The sequence below is a fragment of the Sapajus apella genome, unplaced genomic scaffold, assembly GCF_009761245.1.
Source record: "Sapajus apella isolate SASKATOON/1434 unplaced genomic scaffold, GSC_monkey_1.0 scaffold85, whole genome shotgun sequence".
Taxonomy (NCBI): Eukaryota; Metazoa; Chordata; class Mammalia; order Primates; family Cebidae; genus Sapajus; species Sapajus apella.
In genome coordinates, this window is record NW_022437025.1 from 6004232 (window position 1) to 6018481 (window position 14250).

Sequence of the window (14250 nt, forward strand, 5' to 3'; positions counted from 1 at the left end):
GGCTGGGGTGCCCTCTGGGGAAAAGTAGGGAGAGGGCTGGGGGCTTGAGGGTGGCATTTGGGCAGTGGTTGTAATGTTCCCAAAGGAAATGTTCTAGAAATGAAGTGTCAGTGAGGGTGCACCTCTGGCTGCTGGCTTTGGGGAATTAGGTTGGGGGCAGGGTTATGCAAACCGGCTGACCCCCAGAGGAGGGACTCTGCAAGGTGCAGAGAGAGGCAGGGACCTGCAGGGGGAGCTGCAGGGGCCACGTGCTGCCTGCAGCTGTGCCACCTGGATCCTGTCTGTCCTGCTACACCAGGTCAGTCCCATCAGTCAGTACCTCTGTCCACACCACACATGGTCACACACAAAAAAGACACCCTCCCTTCAGCTATCCCTGCAGTTACCCCATTTCTCTGCCATATCACAGCAGAATTTCTCCGAAGAATGCTTCATGTTTTCTCTGTCCACTTCTACCACGGTTCAGCGGCAGTAATATCCCAGCAGGGGATTCAACATAGGCAAAGGCCATGGGTCCACACCACGTTTGCCATGGCCAGGAAACAGCAAATCAGCCAGTGTGGCCAGAAGGAGTGAAGGAGCACTGAGGAAATGGACTGGGAGACCACAGAAGCCTGCATGCTCTGTACTTTGTGGCCTGTGGCCCAGACTTCAATCCCATTCTAAAAGCCAAACACTGGAGTGACAGCTGAATTCTCAATGATAGAAGCCAAAGTCAGTGAGATAATGTTAATGACATCAAGAGAAAATATTTGCCAACCTAAAATTATATACCCAGCAAAACTATCTTTCAATAAAGAGAGAAACAAAACTAAGGAAGATGATTGGACTGGTTTGTCAGAGAGCAATGACTCAACAGACCACAATAATGAACTCTTCATTCTTCTAAGTACCACAGTATATGTTGCAATCATGACTGTGGGAATTAAGAAACACAGAAAAATGTGTCTGACTTACTGAACAAATAATAAGACTGATGGGTACAGCCTGACCCAAGTTTAGGATGCCTTTGAATAGCCAAGAATTATGTTGTATTATGACATAATCAAGGGGGAGAAAGATCAAGGATCAATTTCATTTGTTCATCAACCTTTTTCCAGTTGGAGAGGTCTCAGGGCACCTCTGGAACCCAGGAATCTTCTGCTGGCTAATGAAACTTAGTCCAAATATAGGACCTACTTGGAAGTGCTAATGTGGCTAGACCATACAATGAAATCCCAAAAATCTCTGAGAGGGCCTCAAACACACGTCTTCAAGGTGCTAACTCAAAGGGCAAGGCTAAAATTGTCAAAAGAGGTGGCTGGTTACTTTATATGAATCTGAGTCAAATGGAATGTCAAGGCTCTAAGTTAACTTAGAGACAACACAGTGCAAATCTTTCATTTTATGGTGGTCCCCAAAGAGATGGTCACAGGGTGAGTGATTGGCAGAGCCAGGAATGAACTGCACTTCTGACCCCGGCCCATGCCTTGTGTGCTGTCCGCTGTCTGGTGTACCTTCAGAAGGGTTAGGGATCTTTCTCCCTCAGTGGGTTCCCTTCCTCTAGGCTCAGACACAGGATATTGCCCTTGGCTCCTAAGATGGAAAGTTCACAAATTTGGCTGTTACCATCATGGCACCCAAGATCCAAACTGCTTTTATCAAAGGAGTGAGGCAGGATGAAGCAACATGCATGTGTAGAGGGCTGGGCCTTGGCTGTTCTCCACTGACAGGATGGGGTCAGTCTGACTGGAACCTTCTACACACCCTCCCTTCTCCTGCTCACATCCCCACACAGCTTCAATCATGTAACATATGATCAGCAACCCCTCAGGGAAGGGGCCTTGCCTATTCCCTGGCTGGGCAGATACCACCCACCCTGGGCTTTGCTCATGCTCAGCACTTCTCACCCACAGGCAGGGGCTGCTCAATGGCCATCTCACCTGCTAGGGTGCAAACCCTCTGAAGGCAGCAACTGTGTAAGAGTATGGCTGTCATGTCACTCCAGGCCTGGCATGTGTTAAGTCTTCAGTGCCTATTGAAAGAACACTTGAACAAATGAATCAATGACTCCATTGCCATTGGTGTCCCAAGGACCTAATACATTGCCAGCAAAACTCACTGAATGAATACATCAACAGGTAAGTGAATCCATCCTATGACATCCACTGGTTGGTGTCCAAAAGACATCTGGACATGGGACATGAGGAGGGTGGGATGCCTGCATTCAGGCCTCCAAATCTCACTCAGCCTGAGGGACGCCTCACACCTCTTGTCAGTCAGAGGGGGTCTGTCTTGGAACATTCTATGAGGCTGGAACCTCAGTCCCGTGCTTGCTGCTGCAGCCCTCTCTAGAGTGGTCAGCATTCTGAACTGTTGTTTCAAAAACCATCACGACTTGATTGCTGGGCGTAGAGGGAGTAGATGGTATACCAGGAGCTACTGATGCTGTGAAAGAGCTTTGGCATCAATTGAATTCTTCCAGGCAAGGTTCTGAGGGTTTTCTGCTGAAGTTTTCTCACCTGAGTAATGGGGATAATAAAATGATCTCTGATATTTGTGCAAATTAGATAATGTATGTTAAATGCCCAAACCCAAGTGGATTCTTGTAATAGAGGTTTTTGTTTTCTCATCCTCACATCCTCAGTGTCGCGACACTGGCGGGAGCTTTGGGAATTGGACTGGGAGGTAACAGAGGAAACAGGCCAGTGCAAGCTGTTTCCCTTTTGACCCCTTTGTGTGGTCTTAGAATCCAGCCTACTCCATCCATCCCACTGACATCCTATAGAATGATGTTCCTCTTTATGTTTGCTAAAGCAAATTTAACAATCCCGGAGATCATTTTTTTTTTTAAGGAAACGTATTTAACTGGAAGCGTACTTGCCTTACCTGAGATACAAGACACAAAGACAGGTCTCCTGAAGGACCCCCCCCCCCCCAAACCCCCAATTCCCCCCTCCCCCATTTCTACCCGTTGGTGGCCTCTGCAGGCCATTCTGGGCCCCTGACCTTTTTGTGTTCACTGTGCTTGGGATGCTGTTTGTGTAGCTGTGCCCAAGCTTCTGGCTCAGAGCAAGAGTCAGTGGATCTGAAGGAAATCCTCCCTAAGTCCTCCCCCCACAGTGTAAGCACCTCTTTGACTGTGAAAGTCCTTGTTTACATCTGTAGTCCCAGATGAATTTCTATTAATAGAGCCACCTTTCACTTCCGAAAGTGGCCCAGTTTGACAAAGGGTATGAAATAGGTGTTCAGGTCCCGGGCCTCAGAACCGTCGCGGAATCCGCTCAAGTCCACATGCAGGCCCTTGGCAGCTTCCCAACATGGTCCTCACCCGTCACCACCCACACAGCACATGGTTCACTCTCCACGCTCCCACTCTTGTCCTTGTCCCCCACTGTCAGGCCTCAACACAGCAGCCACCTGTTCACAGATGGTCAGCTCCTGTCATCCTCTGCTGGCAACCCCCCACCAGCTTCACATCCAGCCACTGCTCCCTCTGACCTCAATGCCCGCTACTTCTTCCCTTCCCACTGGGGTTTCATGCTGTTCCTCACCTTTTTACCCTGGTTGATCCCCCTGCCTAGAAGACTCTTTCCCGAGACACCCATGTATATTCCACACATAGGCCTTCAGGTAAATGTCACATCAGACATGTCACCTGACCATACAAATAAACTAGAAACCCCACACCCTATCCCCCAAGGCCGTTTGGTTGTTTCCCACAGAACTTGCCACTATTTAATATGGGTACATATCATTTTTTTCCTGCTTCCCTCATTTAGGGGTTATCTATCTAACAAATACTTATACAGCACTTACGATGGCCAGACACAGTTCTAAGCATCTTGTAAATACCAGATCCAACTTTTTTTTCTTTCTTTTAGAGACAGGGTCTCACCACGTTGCTCAGGCTGATCTCAAACTCCTGGCCTCAAGCAATCCTCCCACTTAGGCCTCCCAAAGACTTGGGATTCCCGGCATGAGCCACCGTGCCTGGCCCTCAGATCCAATTTTGCAAGCTCTATGTTCACTCAGGTAGCATCAGCATTATCAAAGACCAGCATTGCAGGCACTGAACTGTAATTATGTTTTCAGACCTGTCTCAACCCACTAGATTGTCTGAGAAATTCCTAGTGACTAGCCTATCGTGGAGCTCTGTGGTCACAGTGAATACTGGCTGCCTGAATGAACTTCAGCTCTCCTAAGGCTGGGGCCAGACCACATGGCTTCATGAGGCACCCCCTCCTCCTCTAAGGTCTGCTTCCTTCCCCTTCTGCAGCTCAAACTCCACCCTGGGCCACAGGCTTTGAACAACGAAATCAGAAGCAATTCATCTCCATTTGACAGTGACAACTCTCAAGGAGAAACTTATTTTGAAAAATGTTTATTCATCTTTTTCCTGGCCAAATGCTTTGGTCATCTGCACAAAGATTCTAAAAACTGGCTTTCAGCATGTGTTTTTCCAAGCAAATGAACTTCATCATCACAAGGCGGAGCTCTGATTTTAGTCCCTGTGGAGTCTGGGCTCTGATGACCTAGGCTAGTCATCATCTAAGCCTGGAATGACTGTTTGAGACCCTCATGGCCAGCTTGTAGCTTTCCTTCCTCAGCCACTCTGGGCCCTTGAAAAGGTCACATGCATTTGTGGCAGAGACTCTATTATAACGAAGTTTACCCCAAAGTCAGCAAATACATGTGCCTAGAATTCATCCCAATTGTACATTCCTCACCAGACAGGTTACACGATGTGCGCCAGTTAACATGCCATAGGAAAATTACATTCCAGGAAAAAAAAATGCTATAAAAACAAAAAAACAAAACACCAAAACGGCTCTCCTCCTTTGATCTGGTGGTCTGCAGAGGTCTTCAAATCCACACACCGCCACTCTTCCAGACCAACCGTCCACTGGGGCCTTCTCAATCTCATCCAAAGTCGCACTCACAACCTTGACTGGGGCTCGGGTTCTTGATTTTGGTAGCTGCAACCACGTAGAGTCTTCTCACTTGTAGAACTCTAACTTCCAGTCTCTCTTGAGTCCCCAGATTCCAAGAACCATAAAAAAAATAGCAAAGCACAAGGGTATACTTCCAAACTTTGAAAATAGAATAAAATCACAGGAACAAATATGACCACACAGCAGCATACATACTGTACAGGCCCTATTCCTTTACGTGGGACATGAATGAAAAGCTGTCTCTTCCAAACTGAATGCACTTATTAGCCAAAAAATACACATGACCATCTAATGCTGAAGTCATCCACCAGGATGGTACTGGAAATTTAGTGGCTAATGTGGAGAAAACGCAGGCAGAAAAATAGGGGAGACAAAACGAAAGGCTCTCTCAGTATCCGCCTGTCCAAGCAGCCACGACTCCTTATCAGGTGAACACAGTTCATCAGTTGGCAACCTAAACTACAAGCAGGGGAAGTTCACCATCACAACATAAATTTTGAGCTTGAGATTCTCATATCTGGGAGTCACACAAACCCAACCACCTGTGCACGATGCTACCACCTGCAGGAAGGTCATCGCAAACGCTCCAATCTCATAACAACATTCACATGTTTCCAGCAAGTATCTTCGCTTCACACTTTTCTCTCCACCCACCGACTGAGCAGGTCTACATCTTGCAAATACTTTAAGTGGTCACGACTCTTTACAACAACATATCAAATTAGTTCCTCTAATTACCTATGAAAAAAGAGTGAAACCAACTTGGCGGAGAGCGTGGCACGGCTCTGCGCTCCCCTCCCTGGCTGCCCAGCGCTTTCCACGCGGGACACTCCACGCGGGACACTCCCCGCCGCGCTCCGCTCCAGCCCCGCGCGGCCCCGCCGGCTCAGCAGCACTCGCAGCCGGCAATCCGCTGATGCAGCTCCACGATCCTCCTGCCCATCCGCGCCGCCTCCGCGGCCTTCCTCTCCGCCTTGGCGCACAGCCTGGCCACCCGCTCCTCCGCCTCCGCGCGCGGGCTGGGTATAGGGGCCCGGGCGCCCCGCTCCTCCGCCTCCACCTCGCTCTTGATGGCGTCTAGCAAGCTCTGGATCTCCAGCAGCTTCCTGCGGGCCCGCCAGTGCGCCCGGGCGCGCTCGCGCTCCAGGGAGGCCAGGTCCTCACGGCCGGCATGGGACGCAGGGCTCAGCGGGCTGCCCGGGTCTTCCCGGGGCTCCCGCGCCTCGTCCGCGTCCACGGGCCGCATCCCGCCGCCGGCCCTTCCCGCCCGCGGGCCACTCCGAGGCCGCCCACCAGCAGCGCGCGGGGAAGCCTCGCTGTCACTAGGGACTGGACTAGCAACAGGTGGCACCGGTTTTCGCAGCGAGGACGGCGTCCAAAATGGGGTACCAGCCGTCGGCCAGGGCGCTACCACCGCGGCCCTTTTACGACACCCGGGCTCCTTTACAGCCACGCAGCGAGCTAGAACCGCATTCGGGGCTCCCACCTCGGCGGCCCTGCGCGCGCACGCGCACCCGCGCACGCATGCGCACCCCACGTCCCCGCCAGCTGTAGCGCCAGGACTCCCTGGGGATTCTAGGGCGTGGGCGCTCACACCGCTTGAAGGTTAAGGTCGACTTCACGCTAGTTTAAGGAACTAAACTAAATCAGCTGACGCTGATAACCATGTCCCAAGCACTGCTCTAAGTTCCCAACATTCCAAATTATAAACACCCAGGCCGGGCGTGGAAGGCTGAGGTGGGAGGATCGCTTGAGCTCAGGAGTTCCACACCAGCCTGGGCAGCAAAGCAAAGAACACGTGGACTCAGGGAGAGGAGCATCATCATACACAGGGGACAGTTGCGGGGGGCGGGGGGTAGGGCAGAGACAATGGGGGGCAGGGTGGGGAGGGATAACATGGGGAGAAATGCCAGGTATAGTATGCACCTAAAGTAAAATAAATAAATTATTAAAAATAAATGAATAAATGGTAAAAAGCAAAGCAAAACAAAACAAACAAACAAAAAAAACACAATAAATTAGCCCAGTGTGGTGGCGCGCGCCAGCTACTTGGTCGTCCCGGCTACTTGGGAGGCTGAGGTGGGAGGATTGCTTGAGCCAGCAGGTCGAGACTGCAGTGACCTCTGAACGCCTGATGGCGCCACTGCACCCAGCCCAATGACAGAGCGAGACCCTGTTTCAAAATAAATACACAAAAATAAATAATAACCGAATTCCGTGGTCCCGTTAGAATAGTCCAGGCTCCGAGAAGCCAGGTGCTAACAGCTGGGATTTTCCCCCAGCCAGGGCCTCTGCTCCCTCCTGCCTCAGACAGATGCTTCTGAACCCAGAGCTGCGGGCTCGGGCTCCGTGCGGATGCTGAGGGCTGTGACCCAGCTTCCCCCTACCTTTTTCTTGGTGGGGAGCTGGGGAGAGAGAGCAAGGGGAGAAATGCCAGATGCAGGTGATGGGGAGGATTCCAGCAAATCACACTGCCACGTGTGTACCTATGCAACAATCTTGCATGTTCTTCACATGTACCCCAAAACCTAAAATGCAATAAAATAAATAAATGGGAAAAAATACAAAAAAAAAAAAGAGTATAAGCTTCACTCTGCCTGGGACTTTGGCCATAAGTCAGAGTCTGGCTTTACCCACCCTGAGCACCCCAAGGCCAAGGTGGGTCTGATTCTGCAATGTTTCCTCAGCCCTGCCAGGCTCTGAAAATGTCCTTAGGAATAATTCTAAAAGAATTCTTTCTTCACCGGACTATGTAAGTGCCTCTGTGAGAAAACAGACCTTAGTCAATTTAGTCATCTGTTTCCTCACAGCTTGAAATGGGCTTGGCATACAGCAGGAGCTCAATAAATGCCAATTTAACACTCATTTCCCAAGAGATCTTTATTAAGCACCCACTGCCTGTCATTGTGTCTAGGCTCATTCACTGTGTACCTCTAGAAGAAAATGAAGCCAAGCCTCCATGCTTGATGACCAGGGGTCACTCTCAGCTCCTATAGGTCACTCTCTGGTCCTTATGACTGCCCTCTCCATCTTCAAACCCAGTAAGAGCATGTCGGATCTCTCCTATCCTTCCAGGCTCTCTGACATCCCCTTCTGCTCCGAGGTGGAGGAAACTCCACTTTTAAGGGGCTCGCTATGGTTCAAATATGTGAGTCCCCCCAAATTCATATGTTGCAAAGTAATCCTCAGTGTAATGATATTAGGAGGTGGGGTCTCGGGGAGGTGATTAGCACCCTTATAAAGAAAACCCCAGAGGGCCGCCTTACCCCTTCTGCCATGTGAGGTTACAGCAAAAAGATGGACTTCTATGAATCAGAAGTGGGCCCTCACCAGACACCAAACCTGCTGGTACCATGATCTTTTACTGCTCAGTCTTCAGAGTTCAGAGAAATACATTTCTGGTGTCTAGAAGACACTCAGTGTTGGAAATACAAGTTGGAAATAGATGCTCGGTGCCACAAAGAAAAATTAGTACTGGGATAATATCTGTTTAGATGCCATCGGAGTTCCTCGTGGAGTACCAGAAAAGTTTAAAGCCAGGAATCAAATAACTGCAGGGTTTGAGTCAATGTTGTTTTGATGTGTAACAACTAATAAAAATGTAGATTGGATGAACTGCATTTATGACAGCGATTTGTTAACTATTACAAAGATGCGGTTAAGGGAATAGCTGAACAGTTAAGATCTACTAGTCAAATGGCCTGGGGGAACAGGATAGCTTTAGATATGATATTAGCAGAAAAAGGTGGTGTTTGTGTTATGATCAAAACTCAGTGTTGCACCTTTATCCCAAACAACACTGCTCCCGATGGAAGCATAACAAAAGCCCTCCAAGGGCTTACTGCCTATCAAATGAGTTAGCAAAAAATTCCAGCATTAACGACCCTATTTCAAATTGGCTCGAAAGATGGTTTGGTCAACGGAAAGAGACCATAGCCTCAATTCTTACTTCTCTAGCAACTGTAATAAGTATACTCCTTCTTGTTGGGTGCTGTATTATACCATGTATCCGAGGGCTAGTACAAAGACTAGTAAACACAGCACTTGCTAAAATCTCCGGGAACCCTCCCCCACCTTATTCAGAAAAGCTGCTTCTCGTACAAAGGCAAGCAGAGCAGTTGAGTCAATATATGTTAAACACTCCCACCAACAGTGTAAAAGTGTTCCTATTTCTCCACATCCTCTCCAGCATCTGTTGTCTCCAGATTTTTTAATGATCGCCATTCTAACTGGCGTGAGATGGTATCTCAATGTAGTTTTGATTTGCATTTCTCTGATGACCAGTGATGATGAGCATTTTTTCATATGTTTATTGGCCTCATGTATGTCTTCTTTTGTAAAGTGTCTGTTCATACCCTTTGCCCACTTTTGAATGGGCTTGTTAGTTTTTTTCTTGTAAATCTGTTTTAGTTCTTTGTAAATTCTGGATATCAGCCCTTTGTCAGATGGGTAAACTGCAAAAATTTTTTCCCATTCTGTTGGTTGTCAATTCACTCTAATGATTGTTTCTTTTGCTGTGCAGAAGTTGTGGAGTTTGATTAGGTCCCATTTGTCTATTTTGGCTTTTGTTGTCAATGCTTTTGGTGTTTTGGTCATGAAGTCCTTGCCTACACCTATGTCCTGAATGGTTTTGCCTAGATTTTCTTCTAGGGTTTTTATGGTGTTAGGTCTTATGTTTAAGTCTTTAATCCAACTGGACTTCATTTTAGTGTAAGGTGTCAGGAAGGGGTCCAGTTTCTGCTTTCTGCACATGGCCGGCCAGTTTTCCCAACACCATTTATTAAACAGGGAATCCTTTCCCCATTGCTTGTTTTTGTCTGGTTTGTCAAAGATCAGATGGTTGTAGATATGTTGCGTTGCCTCCGAGACCTCTGTTCTGTTCCATTGGTCTATATCTCTGTTTTGGTACCAGTACCATGCTGTTTTGATTACTGTAGCCTTGTAGTATAGTTTGAAGTCTGGTAGTGTGTTGCCTCCCGCTTTGTTCTTTTTGCTTAAAATTGACTTGGCTATGCAGGCTCTCTTTTGGTTCCATATGAAGTTTAAGGTGTTTTTTTCCAGTTCTGTGAAGAAGGTCATTGGTAGCTTGATGGGGATAGCATTGAATCTGTAAATTACTTTGGGCAGTATGGCCATTTTCATGATATTAATTCTTCCTAACCATGGAGTGCAAATTAGTTCAACCATTGTGGAAGACAGTGTGGTGATTCCTCAAGGACCTAGAAATAGAAATTCCATTTGACCCAGCAATCCCATTACTGGGTATGTATCCAAAGGATTATAAATCGTTCTATTATAAGGACACGTGCACACGAATGTTCATTGCAGCACTGTTTACAATAGCAAAGACCTGGAACCAACCCAAATGCCCATCGATGATAGACTGGACAGGGAAAATGTGGCACATATACACCATGGAATATTATGCAGCCATCAAAAACAATGAGTTTGTGTCCTTTGTAGGGACATGGATGAACCTGGAAACCATCATTCTCAGCAAACTGACAGAAGAGCAGAAGATCAAACACCGCATGTTCTCACTCATAGGCGGGTGTTGAACAATGAGAACGCATGGACACAGGGAGGGGAGCACTACACACTGGGGTCAGTTGGGGGGAAATAGGGAAGGGACAGTGGGGGGGGGGGAGCTGGGGAGAGATAGCATGGGGAGAAATGCCAGATGTAGGTGATGGGGAGGAAGGCAGCAAATCACACTGCCACGTGTGTACCTATGCAACAATCTTGCATGTTCTTCACATGTACCCCAAAACCTAAAATGCAATAAAATAAATAAATGGGAAAAAAAAGATATATTAAACAAGTTTGAAGAGGAACCATAAAGTAAAAGAGGAGGAAAATTGTGGAAAGTAGAAAAGTTCCTCTTCAAAGTTTCCTTTCTTGTTTAAGAAAAATTCATAAGTGTTAGAAATAATAGTTTGTTTTAAACATTTTCTTTAAAAGCTGTCTTTCCTTTTTGCTAGGAGTCATATACTATGTAGTTGTTAGACATGCTCACAGGCACGTAGTACATTCTGTGTCCTGTACTTTAACCAAGATACCTGTGCTGGACGTGCTCACAGGCATGTCACAGCTCGCAGCCTGTGCCCCTTCCTTATTTGGACTTCCCTCTTTTGCTCTCCATTGCTTTTACCTGTTTAGAAAAGTTCCAAGTTATTAGCCAATCGGGTTTTAGTTTAGATTGTGAGGTCTGGCTCCAGCCAACGGAGATCAGATGCAGCAGTGAGGACAACCCCAAATGGGTAAGAAATAAATATGTCTGCTTTCCTTTGTTCGTTGTACAATCATGGCAAGATTGCTAGTGGGAGTACCCTTTCTGCAGGAAGTAAAAAGAATTGCTTTGCTGAGAGATCCTTTGTCCCAGTGCTAATTTTTCTTTTCAGCATTGAGCATCTGTTTCCAACTTCTATTTCCAACACTCAGTTTCTGGTATTTTGTTAGCGCAGCCTGAACAGACTAAGATAGGGCTCATGTGATTGTGTAACAGCATTGATTCCATGGTAAAGAAAAATTTTACCTGCTCAATTATAATTACTGCTTTGCTTAAGTTTGTAGACTATGCTAAAAACAGCCTTGGGAAGAGGACCTTCAGCACTGACCAACAATCCTGGGCGTGGGCTGACTGACAGTTTCCACCCAGAGAGTGAAGATCATGGAGGAGCCGTCTTAAATTCTGCCCACCATGGGCTCTGAGGAATCCTAATGTCACAATCTCACTGTGACCAATGTGACTAACACAGCAGTAATGAAGTCTGGAGAGCTAAATGCACCTCAAAAAGAATTGTCTCTTGGTATGAGTGGAATGGGGTAAAATACATGGAAACCCACAAAAGTTTTGAGGTGAACACATTAGCAAAAATGCTCCTGACTGGATGGAAAGAGACTGCGACTGTTCAAAACGTCAAAGGACTTCTAGACTCCCAATCTTTCCACCGGCAGAAAGCAGGCTCAGTAGCCCAAACTGGCGCATTTAAACATGCCCTTTTCAGAAGTGTGAGGGAGAAAGAAGGACGTGTCCGCACAGGCCAGAGTGTGGGGAACAGTGACAAACTGCAGCCCCTGAGCTAAGAGACACTTTCATCTTTTAAAAAGAAAAGGAGAAATAGGAATATGTGATAGACACTATGTGGCCCACAAAGCCTAAAATATTTACTGTTTAGATCTTTACAGAAAATGTTTGCCAACTCCTGTGCTACTGAGCCACTTCTAGGTTGCAGAACCAAAGCCTTACATTCCCTAGCTTTAAAGTAGAGGACCTGGCAATGTTTGCCCCACAGAGTTTCAATATGGCTATGTGACTGTCGTGTCACCCATTCATTCTTCCCTTACCAATGGGCCTTATCCTGTCCTTTTCTTGTCACTGTATGTTGGGTCTAAACGGACAATAACTTGTCTTTTCAGAAAGCTCATAAACTTCTAGACTAAGGAAAGCCATATTATGACCTGATGTGCCTCACAAGGTCCTAGACTTCTTGCTTGAGGCGTGATTGGAAGAAATTAGGAGCAGGGTCCTTAGATGGGCGTGAGGAAGCTTTACATGAAGAATTGGGGCAGTGGGCACAGATCATGGTGGTAAGTATAAACGACCCCAATTCCCCACCCCTTCTTACATCCGTGTTCTTTGCCTTGTGTTTGCTTTCACCAATGAGAAGCTCGCAGAGAGGACACAAGCACAGGTTTGAAACAGGCTTTTACATTGGGCTCACTTTGCTCCATGTCTCTGCCTTCGCTATGAGAGAAGTAGGCTGGGTCACCTCACTGGTCTGGGGAGGATGGTGAGAGAAACAGAACCAAGCTGTCCTGGACAGGCCTAGCCTCGGCCAGGCGGCCCACAGACCACTACTGAGCCCAGCCTGGATCACCCAGCTTCCAGCCAAACTGCAGACCATGAGGAATGTTTATTGCTGTCACTGAGGTTTACAGTGGCTCATGTAGCAAAAGCCAATTGATGCCCGTAGGTGGGACTGTAATCCCGGATCCATGAAAACGCCAATCTCTTTTTTGCCCCAGATCTTCATTTGCTCAGTCTCAGGTGAAGGGATCTTGCTCAGATGCCCAGAAGTTCTGGATTTTCTCTTTAGAAACCGTGGCTGGGAGTATCCTCGTCAGGAAACAATATTTCCTCTTTTCGTCTCTCCAAAACCTCTTCCCACCGCTTTTGCAATCCAAACCCAAGTTTCTTCTGTGTCCTATTTTTCTTTTTCTGAGACACAGTCTCGCTCTGTTGCCCAGGCTAGAATGCAGCTGTGCAACCACAGCTCACTGCAGCCTCAACCTCCCTGGCTTAGGTGATCCTCCCAACTCAGCCTCCTGAGTAGCTGGGACTACAGGCACACACCACCATACCCAGCTAATTTTTTGTATTTTTTGTAGAGGTGTGGTTTCACCATGTTTCCCAGGCTGGTCTTGAACTCCTGAGCTCAAGCAATCCACCTGCCTCAGCCTCCCAAAGTGCTGGGATTACAGGCATGAGCCATCTTGCCTGGCCTACTGTGTGTCCAATTTTCTTGATGTCACAGCACCAGATTCACAAATTTTAGAAAATATAAACCAACTGTCACTAGAGTCACTTTTAATATAATCACTCCATGCAAAAATGATGTTCCCCAGTAGCTTGTTCTTTTTTTTTTTTTTTTTTTTTGAGATGAAATCTCGCTCTGTCACCTAGGTGTACAGTGGCGGGATCTCAGCTCACTGTTGCAGTGAGCTCACTGTTGCACCCTCCACCTCCTGGTTGCAAGCAATTTTCCTGCCTCAGCCTCTCGAGTAGCTGGGACTACAGGTGTGTGCCACCATGCCTGGCTAATTTTTTGTATTTTCAGTAGAGACGGGGTTTTACTGTGTTAGCCAAGATGGTCTCGATTTCCTGACCTCGTGATCCGCCTGCCTTGGCCTCCCAAAGTGCTGGGATTACAGGCGTGAGCCACCGCGCCCGGACAGCTTGTGTATTTTACAATCAAGATTACAAGGCTTTTGCCAGCTGCAGCTACATCAGGCTGAGAAGAGGGGATCTTGACAGAGGTAACCAGGGCAAAAGGAAAAAAAAATCTTAATCTCAGCTTTTCCAATGCCACTTAGTTCATGCGGATCATCTGTGATTCACATCTGTGAACTTTCAGCCCTTTCAGGAGAAGTCTTCCCTCAAGTGCTTACTTTATGGCATAGGAGGGTCTCTTTTACACAACAGTGCAAAGACATATAAAGCAGACTTTCTTTCTTTCTATCAGAGTTAATTCAGAAAATCTGGGTAAGCTCCACACTCCATTTAACACTCATTACACATAATAACTGGTCAGAC

General features: G+C 47.3%; 1 protein-coding gene across 2 annotated transcripts; it reads right to left on the minus strand.

Moving 5' to 3' along the window:
• Positions 1-1613: 1613 nt before the first annotated feature.
• Positions 1614-6453, minus strand: LOC116534048 (putative MORF4 family-associated protein 1-like protein UPP). Of its 2 annotated transcripts, none has more exons than XM_032254140.1 (2): positions 5673-6453; positions 1614-2501 (listed from the first exon to the last, which is right to left on the minus strand). In XM_032254140.1, exon 1 carries the CDS (start codon positions 6178-6180, stop codon positions 5821-5823), a length of 360 nt encoding a protein of 119 aa, XP_032110031.1. In that variant the 5' UTR covers positions 6181-6453; the 3' UTR covers positions 1614-2501; positions 5673-5820. The 2 variants fall into 2 exon arrangements, with proteins under 2 accessions (XP_032110031.1, XP_032110030.1); XM_032254139.1 differs by lacking the exon at positions 1614-2501 and adding an exon at positions 4348-5388.
• Between the last annotated feature and the right edge of the window lie 7797 nt (positions 6454-14250).

Excerpts from the sequence above, each read along its gene's own strand:
- LOC116534048 (XM_032254140.1), bottom strand. The coding sequence starts at position 6,180 with ATGCGGCCCGTGGACGCGGACGAGGCGCGGGAGCCCCGGGAAGACCCG.